The sequence below is a fragment of the Acipenser ruthenus genome, chromosome 4 (genome assembly GCF_902713425.1).
Source record: "Acipenser ruthenus chromosome 4, fAciRut3.2 maternal haplotype, whole genome shotgun sequence".
Taxonomy (NCBI): domain Eukaryota; kingdom Metazoa; phylum Chordata; class Actinopteri; order Acipenseriformes; family Acipenseridae; genus Acipenser; species Acipenser ruthenus.
The window spans coordinates 86,291,139-86,305,280 of NC_081192.1; the positions used below are offsets into that span (position 1 = coordinate 86,291,139).

At 39.5% G+C, this 14,142-nt stretch overlaps 1 protein-coding gene across 1 annotated transcript; it reads right to left on the bottom strand.

The window, feature by feature from the left end:
- Positions 1-4,904: 4,904 nt before the first annotated feature.
- Positions 4,905-13,587, bottom strand: LOC117400268 (chondroitin sulfate glucuronyltransferase-like). The gene is made up of 4 exons (XM_033999936.3): positions 11,374-13,587; positions 9,795-10,359; positions 8,459-8,641; positions 4,905-6,998 (listed from the first exon to the last, which is right to left on the bottom strand). Exons 1-4 carry the CDS (start codon positions 11,649-11,651, stop codon positions 5,727-5,729), a joined length of 2,298 nt encoding a protein of 765 aa, XP_033855827.2. The 5' UTR covers positions 11,652-13,587; the 3' UTR covers positions 4,905-5,726.
- Positions 13,588-14,142: the final 555 nt, after the last annotated feature.

The following is a 14,142-nucleotide window of genomic DNA, read 5'->3' on the forward strand; positions in this document are numbered from 1 at the left end:
CATTTCTCCCTGTGTACTGTGATCGATTGCTTATGGAAATATACACATATATAAATATTTTAATTGTTAATACTCTCTTTCCCATAAAAACTTAAGTCCCTCTCGTTTTTCTGTAAATCATTTAGTTTTACAGATTTTCATTCACTCTTTTTAAAATAAATGTATCCTGCCACAACAATATAGATTCACTTCCTGCCCAGTCGACTACTACTGCAGTTATACGTTCTAATAATATATATTATTCAATTTAATTTTGTTTTTGGATTTAGTTTTACCAACACTTAACAACTTTACATTTCATATATACATTAGATGGTCCGTTACATTCTGTGATATATGCGTTCTTATGTTAAACTACATTTTTCAATTAATTGCAGTATATTTTGTTTCAGTATACAAGTGATTAAATGCCATTGTGTTTCTGAGGCTACTGAACAACAGGACTTATTGGCCTGGTAGATAAACCTCACTCGTGTGTTTGTAATCTCAGACATTAGAAAAACATGCTGAAATGTTTATCGGCAACTAAGGAGCTTCTTTAATTTTAGTTATATTTATAATTGAGTAAATACTGCAGAAACATTTGTGTTTAATATAGGATGACACAGCATAATATACCCATCTGGTTTCTTTGTTTGAAAATCTCCATGGGGTATAATACAATGCCAACACTGACCAAGCTGCTACCTGGACAAACAACAAGGAACACATGAGGATAATAAAGTACTGACGGGCGTATTCAGGACAGCTGTAGCAAACACAAAAAATCCTGCTCTGTAATTTTTTTCTGATTTTTAATATTAGACAAACAATGCTCTTGAGAGATTTCATGCCGTAGTGGGCCATATTTTCAAAGCATTACCTCCAGTCTTTAATGAACTCCTATTTTTTTAAAGGTGAAAAAATCATGTAAATGTTACGAAATAAGAACCAAACACCTGGAGTGCACTGACGAGAACTCAGATTATATTACTTAGTTGTTTGGTTCTAGTTTTGTAAAATTAACAGACATTTGACCTCTTTCAAAAAGTAGGAGTTAATTAAAGACTGGAGTAAACAGTGAGTCAAGAGAGTACTCTGACTAGGCATAAAACTACAGCCTTATTCTTGTTATTCTTCTGCTATGTGGTATGATTTTTCATGCCACCCCCAGCATGCAGACAGAGCATGTCTTAAAAGCAAGTAGGCATGTGAATCAGACAGTGAGTGAGACAGAAAGTTTTGTGATATTCCACAAACATTTGTTTCTGACTCCATGTGGCGGAGTGTCCCGCCCCTATGTATTATTATTTGTATTTTTGTTTGCGGTGCGGATAAAAGCGCAGCGTCTTTTATTACTTATATTTAAAAACCCTGTGAGGATGCATGACTGATCAGCTACTGATTATTTAAGTAGCTGACAGTCATGCATCCTTACCAAACGCGTGCAGACTCTGGCCGAGGGGTAATAAGATAATTAACAACTAGTTAACCCCTCGGCCAGAGTATAAGAAACTGCAGCTGTCCGTTCTGCGGAGGTTGAGTGTAGAGAGTACGGGAGAGCGGAGAGAGAGCGCGTAGAATACAACAAAACAATTGCTATATTTAAAAAAGTATACTTGTTTCTATTTGTTTGGCCATCGCGCCTTTTTGTTTTCTGTTTTGTTGTTGTGTTTAAATCTTTTGTTTTGGTTTATTTATTTATTAAAAACGCTGAGTGCCATAGCATTCAGCTTCACCCGCCCATCCATTGTTTGGTTTCAGTTGCTTCCTGGTCCGTGACGTCACCACACCTCACCACTGCAAGCCATCCTGTCACACTCCACCACACATAACCAGAGGAGACAGAAGCCAACTTATTGCACAACCTACAGTCAAAAATGTAACAGAACTGAACAAAACTTAGAATGTTGCCTGAAAAACATTCCCCCCCCCCCCCCCCCAAAAAAAAAAACAACTTTTTCAACAGAGCTTGTCACACAAAACTCTGTGTGCCTTTTCAGTCCCAGTAAGATACAATGCTGAAGGCAATTCAACTGCAGACTCATCGCATTGGAAACTAGCATTTTATTTTAGACTCTTCTGGGAAATGGGTGGCAAGACTTTCCACTGAGGCTATGGAGAAAGAAACAGGCAAAAAAAAAAAACACACTCACGGTATAAATATGTCTCCCTCAGAATGAGTTCTTTCATCCAGGATAAACGTAGCAATGGCTAGCTGCAATATAACCTCCTACATACCTCACAATGATCCTCAATGGAATCTGTTACATAGGATGTTGACTGTTCAGGCCAGGTGGAGGAAAATAAACATTTATTTCTCAAGGTCCATAAAAAAAGCATATATTTTTACCAAGTCTGTTATTTATGAGTGTGAGATCAAACATATATTAGTTGGGAGTCAAGCCATGTTAGAACATAAGAACATAAGAAAGTTTACAAATGAGAAGAGGCCATTCAGCCCATCTTGCTCGTTTGGTTGTTAGTAGCTTATTGATCCCAGAATCTCATCAAGCAGCTTCTTGAAGGATCCCATGGTGTCAGCTTCAACAACATTACTGGGGAGTTGGTTCCAGACCCTCACAATTCTCTGTGTAAAAAAGTGCCTCCTATTTTCTGTTCTGAATGCCCCTTTATCTAATTTCCATTTGTGACCCCTGGTCCTTGTTTCTTTTTTCAGGTCAAAAAAGTCCCCCGGGTCAACGTTGTCTATACCTTTTTTTGAATGTTTGAATTAGTTCACCGCGTAGTCTTCTTTGTTCAAGACTGAATAGATTCAATTCTTTTAGCCTGTCTGCACACGACATGCCTTTTAAACCCGGGATAATTTTGGTTGCTCTTCTTTGCACTCTTTCTAGAGCAGCAATATCCTTTTTGTAACGAGCTGACCAGAACTGAACACAATATTCTAGGTGAGGTCTTACTAATGCATTGTAAAGTTTTAACATTACTTCCCTTGATTTAAATTAAACTCCTCTTCACACTATGTCTGAGCATCTTGTTGGCCTTTTTTATAGCTTCCCCACATTGTCTAGATGAAGACATTTCTGAGTCAACATAAACTCCTTGGTCTTTTTCATAGTTCCCTTCTTCAATTTCACTATCTCCCATATGATATTTATAATGCACATTTTTATTGCCTGCATGCAATACTTTACACTTTTCTCTATTAAATTTCATTTGCCATGTGTCTGCCCAGTTCTGAATGCTGTCTAGATCATTTTGAATGACTTTTGCTGCTGCAACAGTGTTTACCACTCCTCCTATATTTGTATTGTCTGCAAATTTAACAAGTTTGCTTACTATACCAGAATCTAAATCATTAATGTAGATTAGGAATAGCAGAGGACCTAATACTGATCCCTGTGGTACACCACTGGTTACCTCACTCCATTTTGAGGTTTCTCCTCTAATCACTACTTTCTGTTTTCTACATGTTAACCACTCCCTAATCCATGTGCATGCATTTCCTTGAATCCCTACTGCATTCAGTTTGAGAATTAATCTTTTATGCAGGACTTTGTCAAAAGCTTTCTGGAAATCTAAATAAACCATGTTGTATGCTTTGCAATTATCCATTGTCAATGTTGCATCCTCAAAAAAGTCAAGCAGGTTAGTTAGACACGATCTCCCTTTCCTAAAACCATGCTGACTGTCTCCCAGGATATTGTTACCATATAGGTAAATTTCCATTTTAGATCTTATTATAGTTTCCATAAGTTTACATATAATAGAAGTCAGGCTTATTGGTCTGTAGTTACCTGGTTCGGTTTTGTCTCCCTTTTTGTGGATCGGTATTACGTTTGCTATTTTCCAGTCTGTCGGAACAACCCGTGTCAAGAGACTGTTGCATGATCTTGTTTAGCGGTTTGTAAATAACTTCTTTCATTTCTTTGAGTACTATTGGGAGGATCTCATCCGGATCAGGGGATTTGTTTATTTTAAGAGCTCCTAGTCCCTTTAACACTTCTGCCTCTGTTATGCTAAAGTTATTTAAAATTGGATAGGAACAGGTCGACATGTGGGGCATGTTGTCCGTGTCTTCCTTTGTAAAAACCTGTGAAAAGTAATCATTTAATATATTTGCTATTTTTTTTCCTTCATCTATGATTTTGCCATTTGTGTCTCTTAGACATTTAACCTCCTCTTTGAATGTTCTCTTCCTGTTATATTATTAGAAAAACATTTTGGAATTGGTTTTAGCCCCCTTAGCAATATTGATTTCTATCTCTCTCTTGGCCTTTCTAACTTCCTTTTTGACTTGTGTTTGCAGTTCCAAGTACTCTTTCTGTGTACTTTTTAGAGTAAAGGCTGACATATTACAGTGAAAAATAAGTCTTTGAGGAGTAAAATAAACCCGGTAATCAAATGGCCTATTAAAGAAACACTCTGCTGCACAGTACTACTGTCCTCACTTATGCATTGCTTTCCCTGGCGTGATATATTTTTGTTATAATCATTTAGAAATTGTGTTCTCTGAACAAATTAGAACGTGGTCACTTAGGCCAACAAATACATTTCTAGCCGTGTTTGTTGAAAATGTTGTCTTTGCACTGATCCCAACAGTCCAGGTTTCTGTCCAAACCAACTACCACAGCTGCTGCTGCACCCTCTCCTCCCTCTACTCCATGTTAACTGTAAGCTGGTACTTTACACACAGAGGAATGGCTGTCCCTGCAGATTATTTAAAGTCTCATTAGACATTGTGAGTGCTGCTTCTTAAAACAACTATGGATTACATTATTTTTTCTATAAAGTGGTACTCATGAGGACTAGGGGTTAAGAAGCGTATTTATACCATTCGGGGTCATTTCAGCTAGTATCTGTGCAGGGATATTCCAACACAGAAGTTTTGCCAAGATAATATGGGGGGTGGTATAGGCCTATATCCATTGTTCTGCAGAGACAGAAACATGAAAAAGTGATCAGATATTCACATTGGTTGGTTTATTTTCAGAATTTAATACAAGAGTACTGACAGGCTGTTTTTATTAACTTACACAACTCATGTACATGGATGTATACCTTATTGTACAAAAAAATAAAATACAAATTAAAATGTACACTGAGCATTCCAGGCTTGAGCAATCATTTATATAATTTATTAAAAATAACAAAAGGCAAATATTTCAAAATAGAGAGTCACAAGTAAGAGGCACCGGACTGGACATCTGGCACCTGAAAATAGCTGCGTAACAAGCAAAATGTTTTTTTCATTCCAGTTCTAAACCAAAGACAACAGACTAAACAAAGGAAGATGAAATCAGGGAAAAAAGCTGCAGGAAATTCCTTGTTTGCCAATAGCAATGGGCAATCGGGCAAAGATGTAAAATTAGGAGACTTTGCTAGCATTGAAATGACAATGAAGAGGACTTAATTGATCTAATACAGCTTATTAACAACTGTTAAAGGTTCCTGTAGACATAGTTCAGCTTGCATTCTTAATAAACATTGGGCACCCATGCATAAACAGTGTTATGAAGACAATAACATTGTATTTAATATTGGTTTATAGTAGCCTTTTGATGGAAGCCCACTTAAATCAACAACTCATCCAGATACAAGAAGCATAAGGAAAGTGGAGTGTGTATTCTTCTTTTGCTTTCCAGTTTAGACCAAGGTTGAGCAATAAGACCAGGGTTTCCTGATCTTATTAGTAAAACGTTCACCCAGTTTCAAGTGTTCAGTTATTGAATTTAGTATGCTGGAGTTGCAAATGTGTGGTGTAGTGCCCATACGCAGTCACTTTAAGTGCTGTTGGCCTGCTCCTGTTCAAACAGGGCCATAGCCAAGTGTGATCGGGAGGCCAGCCCCTCCAGGTTGCTCAGCACGCAGCGGTGGTAGATGTCCTCACTGAAGCGAGGATTGCACGTTCTGCGAACGTTCTTCTGCACCAGAGCAGGCTCGACAGCGCGGAAGACATGTAGACTAGAGTAGCGAACGAAGATCTCATAGACATCCATGCTCTCCAACATCTCATCATTGTCCAGGATGTCAGCCGCCATCTTGGTGCGTGCAGCCATGTAGTCTGCATTGTAGAAGCAGGCCTCTTCAAAGACGTGGCGGTCAAAATGGCCATCCTTCAGCGACTCGGCGGCCGAGGAGGAAGCAACAGAGGGCTGTTGGTCACGGTACACGATGGCTGGGCTGTACTCCTGGAAGTGGATAGGGAAAAAGACCTGCCAGTTGCTGATTGCGTTCATCCGGCACCTGTTGAGGAAGTCTGTGTTGACTTCTGTCCAGACGCTGGCCAGAAAGAACAGAGTGTCAACAGGGTGCTTCTTGGAGATGATGTCCATCAGTTTGACCTGAGAGGGTACCTCAGTCTTGACGCTGATCCAGAGGATCTTGACGTCGGCATATCGCTTCTCCACCTCGCCAATCATGGACTTGATCCCAGAAAAGACGTCATTTTGGCTGACCCTCTGTGCATCGAAGGGTTCATAGATGAAGAGGAAGGTCAGGAGCACGTTGTCATGGGTGTCCAGAGCATTCATCACGTACATGTCCAGGAAGTTACCCACGTAGTCTTGCTCGTGGGCCGTGACAGGAAGGATGACCTGCACCCTGGTGGCCTCTGTCACATAGGGCATGGGGATGATCTCGATGGAGCTAAGCGGCCGCAAGAGGCCCACCCGTTTGGCTATCACCTGGCTGTGTCCCTTCTGCGTGAAGGCCTCCAGGGCCAAGTCCAGGGTGTACTCCATGCCCCGTGTGGGGTCGAAGCGCCGATAGCCATTCAGCAGACGCTCCTTGCGAAAGCGCAGGACGGGCTGGTAGCGCTCGTTCAGCCTCTCCACAGCCATCTCCACCACATCACTTACATCTGCCCGGTCTGCCCCCCGCAGTTCGCACTTGGGGGCCCCGTCGATGCAGGAGTAGATGTGCTCCTCTGTGAAGTATTCCCAGTTAATCACCTCAAAGCGGGTTTTGGGCTTGAAGGGAGAGTTAATGCCAATGGGCCAGGTGGCCCCTGCCTTCCCCTCTGGTGTCAATGAGCTGAGGTTACTAATCTGGACCTATAAAACAGTAAAGAAGGAGTCATAACATTAATACAAAAAAACTTGTAAGAAATGTCCTTGTTAACATAAACTGTATGTAAACTGTGTTGAAGTTACAGTATAATCTTAATTCAGGTCCCAGAATTCATGCAATTGCCATGGACTATATTATTCTGTTCTATTTGGTCTATTTCATGGTTTTGATTAACAAAATCTAAATCTAAATGTGTTTAAAATCTAAATGTGTATTAACAAAATCTAAATGTGTATAAAAGGGAATTTAGGATCAGCTAAAGATGTTTAATGTATACAGGTATACAAATGTAATTTGCAATGATTGAAATTATTATTATTTTGTATTTATTATAAAATGAAAATATTCTGTGCAACACTTAATTTCCTACCAACATATGAAATTTTTATTTCACAGGGCTGCCCAGCTCAGTTTTAAAGCCATCTGTGCTAAGCTGACATTTAAACCCCGGATCTGCCTTATAGTTCCCTGATTCCACCACCAACCACACTCCCTCCCATTAAACCAGATCATCATTATTATTATTATTATTATTATTATTATTATTATTATTTGTTTATTTAGCAGATGACTTTATCCATGGCGACTTACAAAGACTAGGGTGTGTGAAGTGTGCAGAGTCACTTACAACAACGTCTGACCCGAAAGACAGAGCACAAGGAGGTTAAGTGACTTGCTCAAGATCACACAGTGAGCCAGTGATTGAGCCGGGATTTGAACCGGGGACCTCATGGTTACAAGCCATTTTCTTTAACCACCGGACCACACAGCCTTCTATATAGACTTAATCTTAATATTAGACTTTGAACAGCAAGTTCCTTTTACACTAACCACTGATTTACTGTAAACTTTGTATATTATTTATTTATTTATATAGACTGAAACATCCAGTGTGCATATGAGAAATACCAAGATGAGAAAAAAAAGCCTTGTGCTCCATTAATTTCTCTAAATCCTATTAAGTCACTCAAGACTCAAAAAATCCACATCTACTGTACTGCCAAAGCCCGATCTCATTTAGCACAGAATAAAATCTCACCATAACCTCAGAAATATGAAGAGTACGGGAGGTAGGAAACGCACATTTATTTTTTTCTTTAAAATTACAGAACATAGTTTTCATATGGCCTAATTGAGGGCTCCCATTGTAAAGCAATGTTTGCATGATTATGGCTTTTCCTGGAAACTAAAAAAAATACACAGCTTGCATCTTTTATACAGACCATTTGCAATTGGAGTCATTGTAATTTGGAAAAGTAAGACATCTCTATATACTTTTCTTTTTATAGCGTAGGTTTATTTTTGACAAGCAAGTGTTTTAATAAAATCACACTGATGGCACTAAATTGTATGTATAATCATACAACTATAACAAGATGTTTCACCTAAAGTTTTTTTTTCTAGACTAATAATTTGAGCGAAGCAGGGAAAGCTTGGGACTTGCCTGTAGTTGCTGGATCTGAAGGTTGGTCCTCTCAAGCTCGATCTGACTGAAGCACTTATGCAGTCGGTACATCAGCGTGGGGTCGGAGACGGGATGGACTGTGAAGGCGTTTTTAAATGCAGCACTGTCCTCGCGTTCAGGGTCAGCGTTCTTCCCAAGCTCAAAATACCGATACTGCATCTCCTGTTGAGGAAAACCAGAGAGCAATTCAACAGCAGAACATGTTGCACATGTCCTGCTCATCCAGCAGGAGTAGTTCTTGCACAGGACTTCTGATCTTCCTCATTTTACTAAAAGCTTGTGTGAGGTGTTTCCTACTTATCAATAAAACTGCACCAACTTTATTTTACTTTTTTTTTATTCTTTGTATAAAATATGCAGTGGCAGGTATTTCTTTTTATGATCCAAGCTTTTTTCAGTGCTAAAAACCGGTTGGAGGATGAGGTTGTATCTGTGGTTTGCATTCATTTACATCTTGTTATAATTAGCCATGGCATTTTTTTTTTTTTTAAATCCAACAGCAGGAGCGCACAACTTCGTTCTTCGAGGGCCATGCCACATCAGGTTTTAGAGGTTATGAAGTAAATAATTAACATATTAATAACTGAACAGAGGTTTAATTGGTTCGATTATGCAATTAAGAGTATGGTTGTAACATATCTGGGCTCCTAGAATGGCCCTTGCTATGTACCATGGTCATAATGGCATGACTATATATTTATCCCCTTCGGTCGTTGCATGTATAAGTTTTCTGTCTATGCATAAATGTTTTGGCAAATTAATTAAAAAAATATATATATTTTAAAAATCAAATTAGGGGATATATTATACACTGTTATATACAGAATATAGTATAGGATACGGTACAAGCTAATATCCACGAGACGTCAAAGCTCTAGCCATTCTGACCTTGAATGGATGAAAATCAGCTGGTATCTTACATAGCACAAATATTTTTTATAATATAGTTATGAATATTTAAACAGTACAGCTAAATTTACTGTGACAATTTCCATATGATACAAACATCCCTCACACCACCCCTTTCACAAAAAACAAAACAATGTTGCACTAAATTTGGTCCTGCCTGCATGTCATCAGCTGTAGTCTCTTTATTGTAGTGTGATGTATCTATTGCTCCTACTCTTAATTTGCTTCAGCACCCTTTGCGCTGCACTTCAAGAATACATGTAGTTCTTCAGTTCTTAAGTGCCTCCAACCCCACCGGGTACAACAGATCCACATTCAGACACATAACAGCGTTATCAGTGTTAAGCACTGTTATTCAAAACAAGCACTGGAATAACGCTACACAACACATTCTGCTTCTCCTCACCTGGTGCACCTCCACGCAGCTCAGCCCCAGGGAGTCGATGATGCAGCGGCCGAGCCACTCGTCGGGCCGCACGCTCAGGATGTCGTTACGGCAGGTGTCCAGGTGCGGCTGCAGGCGGGCCAGTAGGCTGCGGGACAGCAGGTAGCCATAGCCTCCGTGGCAGTAGCGGGCGCGCTCGTCTCCACCAATGAACTCCTCAGCGCGTCCCAGGTACAGGTCCTGCCCGGCGCTCAGGTGGCTCACCAGCTGGCTCAGCCGCTCTGCCTGCGTGTAAGTGTCATCCTGCGCCAGGTAGAACCAGTCATAGTCTCCCCCGAAGTGCTGGTGGAGGTAGCGCACAGTCTCGTACATCAGCCAGACGGGCCGATCATCCCCGTGAGCCACCACCTGCATGCCATGGGGTAGCTTGGGGCTCCGAACCCCTGTAAAAAAGAAGGTCTTGTGGAAGTGGTGTGCCACCGTGCGGTTCACCGACACTGCCAGTGTGGTCAGCGTGGCCCGTGATGTCAGGATGCCCACTAGAAGGCGCTCTCGTATACCCAGCTCTGTGTGGATGTACCGCGTCCTGTGGAAAGGGGACCAAGCAAAAAAGCATTTAGTCCAGTACAAAGCTTGCAGCAGTTTATTGTACACCATTATGTGTGCAAGGTCTGTATATGTGAGATTTTGTTTGGAAGATTACCTTTTTTTTTTTTTTTTTTTTTTTTTGTTAAATGGTGCAAATAATATCCTGGAACCAATTATTACAAAATCTCACCAAAACTTTCTGCAGTGCTTACATTATCACAACTTTCTCCAGTGCTTTATATTTTTTATAAAGAATCATACTCTTTGTTGTTGAAAGTTTAGTGCCCAGTGGCCTCCTGTCTAAATGGTGGACATTAAAAATTCCACTGCACTTTCTGGCCAGGCAAACTGTCATTAAACAAGCCTTTCACACTGCTCCAGTACCTACAATAAATAAATCACACATTGTGAATTGTTTCAATAAAAAAAACACACAATGCTATTTGTGACTCAAATTATATGACACTGTTGAATCAAACTTACAGACATGAGAAAGCACACATTCCTGCATTAACAAAAAGGGAACCTTATTGTGTTAGCATTAGGCAAGACTTAATTGAATACAGACACAGAGCTTCTCACCCAGGGATGGAAATAAGAATCCCACTGCATAGAAGTTTGATCCATTCCTGGTTTTACTATGAGTTTAATAAGACACATCAGAGCTTGTTACATACAGACTCTGGCTAATCAAGCTCGTAGTAAAACCTGGAATGGGTGAAACTGCTATGCAATAGGAGTCTTATTTCCAACCCTGGTCTCAGCCCTCAGGAAAATGTGATGAAGTGGCCCTTGTTTCTGAGTGAAACCCACTCACAGGGATTACAAAATAACTGCTGTAGAGCCCAAACTAACAGAACTAAATGGACTAAGCACTGGTGCAGGGATATAAATAGAGTGACTGTAAGATTCTCCCTCCCCCTCTGGCTAGGGTCACAGTAAAACCTGGAATGGCTCAATCTGCTATTCAATGGGAATCTTATTGCAAGCCTTGTTGGTGGTGTTTACTCACCTAAAGACCTTTTTGTGCAGTTTGTTGGGGTCCCTGTAGTAAGGAACAATGTGTGGCTGGAAATCTTCATTCCCTCCACCTGCCCTGTTGCCACCTTTAGTGTTGTGTCCCTGGTTTCCAGCAAACAGCCCTCCGTTTACCAGTCCATCCCCACAGGGTTCATCAGTGTCCCCCTGTGTCCAGGTCACGGTCAGTAGACTGAGGCTGCACCCCAAGGAAAGCCCCAGGATTAAAGGAAGTGCAGGCCTGAATAAGGCCAGGAGGGAGGACAGACGCATGGCATACACTGTGCTTGCTATGAGAGCAGAATTTCTTAATTATATAAATATATACACAATATATAGTGTACTTTCTTTCCGAAATATATACAGAGAGAGAGAGAGAGAGAGATAGGTATTTATATATGAAATGACTCTTTTTGGACCACTTTTTTTCCCTAAGAATTTTCAAAGTTTTACAAATGTCATTTTATTTAAGGAGATATAGATAGATAGATAGATAGATAGATAGATAGATAGATAGAGAGATTTAATTTGGAAATGACTGGCAATGCAAGGTATTTATTTTTAGACGTGACAGAGGTGTAGTCACTGTAGTCAACTAAATACAACTATATAAAAAAAAAAAAAGCTGGACACTGTTTAGAACCACTTCATTTGAAAATGCCTTTACATATAATTTTTTTTTTGGAGGAATATCTTGACACCAGGTAAAACCGTAACCATAAATAGGATAACCACCTAATAATTAAAAAAAAACACTTAAGGCATATATGTCTGGAATGAAGGCTAGTTTTAAAGCAAGCAAATCTGACTTTCAGTCTTTCAACAGAAATTATTTAGGCATGCCAGTAAACATACTATTTATATTCTTACTGTGAATAAATACATGCTGCAGATGAAAGTGAGCGAATCCCCTACTCTTTGAATACTTGCATTCCTTTTATAATCATCATACTGTGCATAAACAATATTTAGACGTTTGTAACACTCGAGGACTATAAGAAAACAGCTGTTAAAAAGCTTTCTCTTGACCAGTAATTGTAAATGACAGCTTAAAATGTGACACACGTTAGAATGCATACATCTATTTATACTTAACCAGTAGTATAAATCCTGTCACATTGTTTAGGCAACAATGTACAAATAAGAGAAGATACACGTGTAAAAAATATATTCTTTAAATTAAGAAGAGATTTAAAACCACGGGAAATCCAACAATTTTGATACACATTAGCCTATGTAAACAAAAAAACGACTACTCGTTACTCTTAATACTATACCAGTTTCAAATATCAGTTTAAGCAATATAATAAAGCGTTTGTTTCGCGGCGACAAAAAGAAAAGAAAAAAAAAACATTTCAGTCGTCTCCTAACCCAACCATCTTTCTCAATTTACCAGACGAAAAACAGATGCTCTAAACAACACCAACTCCGGTACTGTTGCCAATTTGTCACGTCCTCGTTCAGTATCCAGTGGTGCCCAAAATCTACAGTAGACTTTTAAAACGGCAATTAGAAGCTACATTGTGCTGCGTCTTTTTATGCCAAAATAACGCGTTTATTTATTTACCCAGTTTATTTAACTTGCAGATAAACCGTCAATTCGACTACACGATAAATAAGGAACGTCATCGGTAACTAACGGGAAGCACGGCGATGGCGTTTACAGAGTTGAATAATCACTTTAAATTCTAAGAAAATAACTTTTTTTGTTGTAGTTTCTGCCCTTTTTTTAATGGAAATTCCCACACAACACAGTCAGTCTCTTATCCCTCCATGCCCGGAATCTTTACTCAGTGTAGGTTCATTTATATATCCCAGTCAGATTTGAGTATTTCTTTCTCCAACTGTAGAATCCCCGAGCCAAAGATTTTCTGATAGTTACTCCGTCTGCCAGCTCACACAGACTCGTCTTGCGGCCAGCCTACAGCCAGAACCTGCCTGTATTTTTTTCTCTTTTGCGCCCTCCCTTATTCAACAGATGACAGTAAAAAAGACCCCTTTCTGCTTCCTCTACATGTTCCTGTTGATGTAATGAAACCCCCGGGAGGAAACAAAAGAAGCTAAAACGGTTCCAGGATCTAAATCATTACTTATTCGAAATATGTTACTCTACATTTGGACATTAACTGAATATTTTACTGGAAATTTTAAATAATGTTAAAAACACAACTAAATGACAGTTAACGGCGGTTTAACACCATAGCTGAAGAGGACTTTCTCTTTTTTTTTTACATCGCTAAGCAGGCACGTCTCTTCCTGTGGTAATCATCAGACTTTTTTTTAAGCATCCTGTAAGATGACATTGTTATATTTAAATCTACCTATACTTTTATGTGTAGGTTACAGTTGTAAATCAATGGGGATAACGGGCAGGTGTTACAAGAATATGCGGCAGGCAGCTGAACAGATGGGTAACTTGGATACAATAGGACATTTGAATTTGTATGTGTATTGCAATTTACAAATCAGACCAACACTTACAAGATAAAGTCCTTATTATACTGAGTGTGATCTACTTTAGTCTTTAGGATAAGTGTTTTTCATGCAACAAGCAGATAGTACGGGTAAAACCGAACATGTGGCTGCTTTTACGAAGTCTGGTATATGGTTTCAGATGCCATGCAACATCATCAGAGACATGGGTAGTGACAAAACAGCTTCCGAGTCCCATTGTGCCGCTCAGCCTCTGCCTCAAACCAACCACACTTTAATAGTGTTTATTTGAATTGATAAATATTTAACCAAGCGGTTTTTTTTTTCCTCG